The sequence below is a fragment of the Austrofundulus limnaeus genome, unplaced genomic scaffold (assembly GCF_001266775.1).
Source record: "Austrofundulus limnaeus strain Quisiro unplaced genomic scaffold, Austrofundulus_limnaeus-1.0 Scaffold189, whole genome shotgun sequence".
Classification (NCBI taxonomy): domain Eukaryota; kingdom Metazoa; phylum Chordata; class Actinopteri; order Cyprinodontiformes; family Rivulidae; genus Austrofundulus; species Austrofundulus limnaeus.
The window spans coordinates 911,894-919,295 of NW_013952591.1; the positions used below are offsets into that span (position 1 = coordinate 911,894).

General features: G+C 44.1%; 1 protein-coding gene across 1 annotated transcript in view; it reads left to right on the forward strand.

Annotated features, from left to right (window-relative positions):
• slkb (STE20-like kinase b) overlaps positions 1 to 7,402 on the forward strand; it is a 17,167-nt gene that overhangs the window by 6,068 nt on the left and 3,697 nt on the right. The window contains exons 3-10 of the mRNA XM_014018294.1: positions 543 to 591; positions 760 to 909; positions 1,467 to 1,539; positions 1,621 to 1,815; positions 3,049 to 3,130; positions 6,289 to 6,420; positions 6,514 to 7,167; positions 7,240 to 7,370. Coding sequence (XP_013873748.1) covers positions 543 to 591; positions 760 to 909; positions 1,467 to 1,539; positions 1,621 to 1,815; positions 3,049 to 3,130; positions 6,289 to 6,420; positions 6,514 to 7,167; positions 7,240 to 7,370 — 1,466 coding nt within the window. The remainder of the gene's footprint in view (positions 1 to 542; positions 592 to 759; positions 910 to 1,466; positions 1,540 to 1,620; positions 1,816 to 3,048; positions 3,131 to 6,288; positions 6,421 to 6,513; positions 7,168 to 7,239; positions 7,371 to 7,402) is intronic.

Below are 7,402 nucleotides of genomic sequence, written 5' to 3' on the forward strand. Positions count from 1 at the left end.
TATTCATTTATTTATTCATTTATTCATTCATTCATTCATTCATTCATATATTCGTATATTTAACTGTGCTGTAGATCAAAGTTGGATCCAAATAGAATAGATCAGAATAGAAACAAACATAGAATAAAATAAAAATAAGAAAAAGAATTACTGTACCGGACTATCAGTTGAAATTAGATAAAAATAAAAAATGAAAGCCAGATACTGTGCAGAAAAATACAAAATTACAAGAAAAAAACCCAACAAATCTGTTGAATTGGGTCGAACTAAGTCATTAAGTTCTAGGACAGGAAAAATAAAAAAGATGTATTTCCACAGGTTATTATTTATGTAATGATTGAGAGGTAGAGTTGTTTGATGTGCAAACAGACATGGATGCTTATCATGATTGTTAGCARCAGTGTTGGTTATAGAGTCTAACAGSTGATGGGAGGAAGGATCTGCGGTAACGCTCCTTTTGTGCRTTCAGGAGGCAGCGGTCTGTCACTGAAAATGTCTCAGATCTGAATAAAAACGTCGTCTCTGTTTCTGTTTCCTCTCAGATCCTGATCGAGTTCTGTGCCGGCGGGGCGGTGGACGCCGTCATGCTSGGTGAGTCAGCACTTTCCATTTTCCTCACGGGTTATATCATCATCAGGAAGCGGCTCAGGTTGCTGCTGGACCACCCACACKTTGGAGGGGGGCGGGTTTTATTCTCAGACACTAACCGTGCTTTAGAGCGAGGAATTCAACTCATACCTTTTTGCCCCTCCCTCACAGAGCTGGAGAGACCCCTGACGGAGCCCCAGATCCGGGTGGTGTGCAGGCAGACCCTGCAGGCGCTGGTCTACCTCCACGAAAACAAAATCATCCACAGAGACCTGAAGGCCGGGAACATCCTGCTGACGCTGGACGGAGATGTGAAGCTGGGTGAGGGGGGGTCAGGCTCACTAACGAGCTCGTTAACAAACTCGTTAGTGCCCATAACTCACTGCTTATGGAGGCTTCCACGTTAAAGTCAAAATGCTGAAACTTTACATTATAAAAGTTTGAGGGTTTATTCACTCCTCTGCAGTGAAGATATTTTTACTGATTGTTCTTTTTAATAAATRCACAGGAGCATCTCTCTAAAACAGAACATTTCCCAGAATGCAGCAGCTGTTTTCACAGCAGCATCCTGCGCTTAAATAAACGATCAGCGTGTTCATGACAACGAGTCAGAGGCAGAGAAGCATGAGTCAGACCCTGAGAGGGTTTTAGAACATCAGGTTGTTGCTTTTATGCAGAACACTGATGGTTACACTGAGTCATGCTGAGTCATGCTGAGTCATGCTGGGATGAAACACGGCCAGCATTTATCCAGCGATGTAAGACACGGAGCCTGCTGAGTCTCTACACGCGTGACGTCACGCCAACAGAGCTGTGGTTCCGCCGAGCATTTTATTTTGTAAAGAAAACTAATCCTCTGTCTACTTCCTGTTTTTCAGCTGACTTCGGCGTTTCTGCCAAAAACACCAAAACTCTGCAGCGAAGAGACTCGTTCATYGGAACTCCTTACTGGTGAGAGGATCGCTTTTATTTTTTTTTATTCACTCAGCGTCATCGTCGGAGTCAAACTCACGGCTCCGCCCTCTTCACCAGGATGGCCCCCGAGGTGGTGATGTGCGAGACCTCCAAGGACCGGCCCTACGACTACAAGGCCGACATCTGGTCCCTCGGGGTCACCCTCATCGAGCTGGCTCAGATCGAGCCCCCCAACCACGAGATGAACCCCATGAGGGTCCTGCTGAAAATAGCCAAGTCCGACCCCCCCACCCTGATGCAGCCRTCCCGCTGGTGAGTCACAGCTCTGATGGAGACGTTGGTTCAGGTCTCCTCAGATGCAGCTGAACAGGGTTTAGATTAGGGCTGAACTTTGACTGGTCACCTGACCTGGGACTGAGCTGAGCGGAGCAGTGTTTTAATTAGCGACATTGTCGCTAGATCTAGCAGCTTTTCAGACCCCTCTAGTGACTTTTCCCTCCCAAAAAAGGCAACTAGAGACAAATCTGCCAACTTTTCCCAGTGTTTTTGGAGACTTTTGGAAGCTTTAACAGCACTGTTCTCCTTTCCTCTACAAGCAGTGAGCGGTGCGGTGAGCCCCTCCCCCTTCATAAAGCGGTCCGATTTGCCCCGTGCAGCAGTACAGACACACACACACACCCGGCTGCAATCAGCTGAGAGGAGACCACTGCAAATGAATCTGGTTTACAAAGCGGGATATAATATTTACTGTAATAACTCTGAACTAAATCTCTGGACTCAGCTGTGTTCGACTCACAGATCAGTCACTGCTTCACCTCATCCTCCCTGTGCCTCCTGACATCTATCAGTCTGCAGATTAAATTTAATTTAATCTAATTTAATTTATGTGATGTAGATCTAAGCATTGAAGTCATAAAATTATTTTTATTTCATTAATTTAAACTGCAGTTTTAAAAATATTTAGTGATTTTCTTCACTTGTCTTCTCTTTAACATCTCTGGCAAATTACTGGCAAACATATTAGGTGATGATGTAATCTAGTGACTTGAGTTTGATTTTCCTAGAAAATAACGAGTTGGTTAAAGCAGATGTTTATTCTCTTTATGTTTTGCACTTTATTTTTTCATGATATTATTAGCTGGAAAGCACTAAGCTTTATTTTTTATATTTATATTTTTTTCCTATTTATTTATAGGCTGTTTTGTGAAGTTCAGACAGTGTTTAGGAAGTTCACTTAACATGTTTAATATGTTATGAAAAACTAAAGCCACAGATTTGTTTGCTTTATTGTAATCTGTGCTTTAAATAAATCTTACTTTGTTTATTGCTTTTGTTTCTTGAACAATGCTTGAGAAGATGTTAAAAAAATAATTGCATATTAAATCGCAATTTATAGTTAAAAAAATCACAATTAGCTTATTTTCCAAAATTGTTCAGCCCTAGTTTATGTCAGGTCCTGAGCTCTGGAGCAGGTTGTCATCAGAGAGTAAAGGTTTTCTGTAAGTCTCTGTCTGTAGTTCTGAAGAACTCTCTTTTTATTTTCAGGTCTCCAGAGTTTAAGGACTTCCTGAAGAGGAGTCTGGACAAGAACGTGGACAGCAGATGGGGAGCAGCTCAGCTCCTTCAGGTACCTTCACCCTCCAGCACCTCACATGACCCCTCCCATACCCACACACCACCTGCCTCCAGCCCGAGGCGACACCTGCTCACCTTCTKTCAGGCAGAGAACCGTCTGTCCCGACTGGCCCGACCCGACCCGACCCGGTCCTGTTCCCTCAGTGACGTCAGCAGAGCTGCTGCTGCTTTTTCCGTTCAGATTAAGAAGCTCAGTYGGGTCAGAGCCGCCTACTTACTGCTCAGAGAGGCAGCGGGCACCCAGTCTTAGTCTAACGCTGTGCAGATCTGCCCAGACCCAGACCCAGACCTGATGGGTTTAAAAATACAGAACAGTGGTCTGCCTCCACTGAAGCTTTTATTATCCAAGAAGCTGCACATCATCAGACCTGCCATCCAGTACCTGCAGATCTCTAAACACAAGAAGGTGAGTTAGTTRAACCTGGTCTTTGTTAGTTGTTACTGTAGTTCAATGTTCTGACTGGATCAGTTCCACCCAGGGACCGCATGCTCTTTGTAATTACAGCAGGTTGTCCCGTGTGAATCGACCATGTCAGTAATTTGTAAAGTAAAAATTCTYCCATAAATTACCTGCTACATTTCACTGAACTGTGAGGTCCTTTGATGCTAATCCAGTGTGAGGAGGAGGCAGCTCTGTGATCTGGACAGGAATGGGCTGAATCCCACATGTATTTAGGTGTTTTTGTTTCCTGGACACATTTTTRTTTGCTGGACTGGCGTGCACTGAAAACCTTTTGGGTCCGGGGCCGGCAAAACCCTACTGACCCCGTAACCTGCAGCATCAAAAAGGTAAGGGCTGAAGAGAAGGAGCAACATCAAGTGCAGATGTTGGCTCACATCATCATCATGTGGTAATATTACATATTTTGTGTGTGTGTGTAGTCCTCTGACACTGGCAGTAACACTGTGGTCGCAGCGCAACGTGTTGTGGCTCAGTTATAGTCACACTTTGGGTTCTCACACAGGAAGAGCACCCTCACCAGCACTGGACYTGTTTATATTTGGCACTTATGTTGTTGCGGTTTTCTCCAACAGAACACTTTATAACTTATGAAATGTTATAAGTAGGGGTGTAAAACGATACATCGATCTATATTGATATATCTGTTTGAATGGTTCATGATTCAGTTGTCTCGAGGCAAAATGAAAATATCRATCTATATCGTCATCATATGCTTGATGGGAATTGATATCATCTGCCTATCTAATACAATGACYGTGTTAGATGGGCAGATGATACCGCATTATATCAATCGCARACATGTGTATTAAACTGAATTGAAATTATATCGTGACAGACTTTGTGATATTGAGAAATATTGAATCRTCACCCAAACATATCGATGTAATATCGTATCGTGATGAAGCTGGTKATTTACACCCCTAGTTATTAGTAGGAGAGCAGAAGCTTTGTTTGGTGGCTCATGTCGCCCCTTAAAAGAAAGGAGATAATAAGAGAAAATGAACACAGGAGACCATTAAGGGGACACCATGTCCCCCTAGTGGATCCTTTTGGTAATGTCACTGAACTAACCCCTATTCCAAATAAAGAAAACTTTTAAATACGTTGTCTCTTGCATGTCTTAAATCAAATTAAGAAAACATACAATTACAAATAATCATGACAAATGAATCTGATATTAATAAAGTTAAATTACTCAGGATTATACCCAGCAACACTCGTAGCCTGAGTGGAGTTATCATATCCAGGAGATGTTTGTAAATCTCAGGCTTCATTTATCCCGTGTGAATCCACCACATAAAAAACACACCAGGGAGTAATTTATTTATTACATGGGGTCCCCAGATAATGCTTATCTGCTCGAATGCGGCTTTAATTAGTTACTGTTTGATAAACAGRATGAAGCAGAAAATATTCATCGTTTTTAAAAATGCGTTTAAAACAGTTCTTRTCTCTGAGTCGAACCTTCAGCTCTAATGATGGTCTTACTGTCACTCCCTGACGTGGTCTGTTAGCAAAATATCTCATGATCCACTGAAACTTGTAAAAAGTAATGATTGGCTCTTCAGCTACAACTGATTATATTTTGGAATCTGCTGCCAAGTGATCTTAAAAAAGTCTGTAACGGTTGATTTTGCAAATACTGAGCTACTAAAGTTTTATAAAGTACAAGTATATAGTGTAGGAAGTTTGCTGTGGTAGTAGCTGAGAGTGATCCCCAACATCTACTCTGAGCGGTGCCCTCCCTCACCTGTCCAGCTTGCATAGACCCAGTGGTCCTCCTCGCAGGTGGTGGGCCCACCTGGAGGTAGCCTCTTCAGGTTGGACCTCAGCTGACCCAGGACYCGAGGCTGGACCACGAGGTGCTCATTGAAGAGTTCCTCCCTCCAGACCTGAATCCACGAGAGAGACCTGTTTCCTGATGTGATGTTTATCCAGCCAGGTTTCAAATCCCTCCTGGTCTGACCCCTCACCTGGACTCTGTCTGCCATGGGAGACCYACACCAAATAGTCCCCAGGGGACCCCTAAATCTTAAAGAGCCTGTGACATGCCTGTCCTTCAAATAGAAAAAGTCAAAGAAATCATCTTTATACTTAAGGAAATTGGTATAAAACACATGATTTTACCCATTTTGTCACATAACTGGCATATTTTCTTTTGTATTTGGTTCAGCCAAAGTGAAACARGAAGTGACATCAAAGGGGAACTCTTATAAAATAAACTATGGTCTCCGTTTATTAAAATTTTTTTTTAAACTTTAATTCTTCTTCGTCACTCTTTGATAGCAGCTAAAAATAATCTAAAGAAACATCAGATTCTTCTCTACAGTCTGTTGTTAGCTGTTGTAATGACGCTCTGTTTATATGCTGACATTCCCCTGTGACATCACTTCCTGTTTCTTCACATGWAAATATCTCAACAACCGTTCATCCCAGCAGTGTGAAATTTGTTTTGCAACATGTTATCAATGTTATCTTTCCAAAAAAGCTTTCATATTTATTACAAAAATTTGACGTCACAACCACGACATAGTTCTGGTTATCATTTAGGACATGATGATTTGATTGATTTTTGATACACTGCAGCTCCATGTCTTTTGATGATGATGATGATGTTCTCTGAAAGGCGTCGGGTGGTATTCTTTCCCTCAAGTCTTTACTGAACCGTGTCTCTTGTCTCCCTGTAGCATTCGTTTGTAAYGACGGTGACTGACAGCCGGCCGCTGAGAGAGCTGATCGCCGAGGCCAAGGCCGAGGTCACCGAGGAGATCGAAGAGCACAAAGAGGAGGAGGAGGAGGAAGAGGCAGAGGCACACCTGGTGAGTCCCAAATCACCAAACAAAGAGAAGGTTTTATCAGTTTTAATTAAAACTGACGGTCCTAACTCTTCCTCCTGTCCCTCTGTGCTGCAGGGACACAAACGAGCCCTGTCAGATGTCAGCRTCGTCAGCTCAGAGGATGAGAAGATCCCCCTGTCCCCCTCCAGCCTGGAGTCAGTCCCCGAGAAGCTGGAACCCATCCGGTCCACCCCCACCGAGCTTCCTGTGGCCAACCATGTGATGGAGTCCAGTTCTGAGGAGGAGCCCTCTGCTCCTGCTGCTCCTGGCACTCCAGTTAACCAAGAAGAGACTGAAACCAAACCACCGGAGGCTCGGGTCTCCTCGCCGGAGTTGGAGAAAGAACCGGGGGCTCCGTCCAAAGAAATGCAGCAGCTGCAGCTAAACGTGGAGGACGAGAAGGAGGTGGACACGGCTGAGACCCCTCAGGAGGAGAACACACCTGTCGAGGAGGAGCCAAACACTCCAGCTGAGGACAGAGAACCGTTCAAACACCTGAAGGTGACTCTGACTCTTCCGGAGGAAGACAAGCCTGTCCTGAAGCAGGACACCGAGGACAAACGTGCAGCTGAGGAGGACAAGAAGGAGACGGAGAAAATGAAGAAGGAAAAGGACAGAGACTCTGATTCAGGAAGTTGTTCCACCTCTGATTACAGCAGCGTGGACCTGAACCTGTCCATCTCCAGCTTCCTGTCCAAGACTAAAGAGCCTGGATCCATTTCTGTTCAGGTGAGTCAGGACGTCCTGCCAGAACCAAACCCYTGACCCTGAATACTTCTGTAACGGTTCTCGTCTCCTCAGGACACTAAACGCCAGAAGAAAACATTGAAAAAGACCCGTAAGTTCATGGTGGACGGCGTGGAGGTCAGCGTCACCACGTCCAAGATCATCACCGACAACGACGCCAAGAACGAGGAGATGAGGTTCCTCAGGTGAGCCGCTTTTAACGTGTTTTTATTTTTAT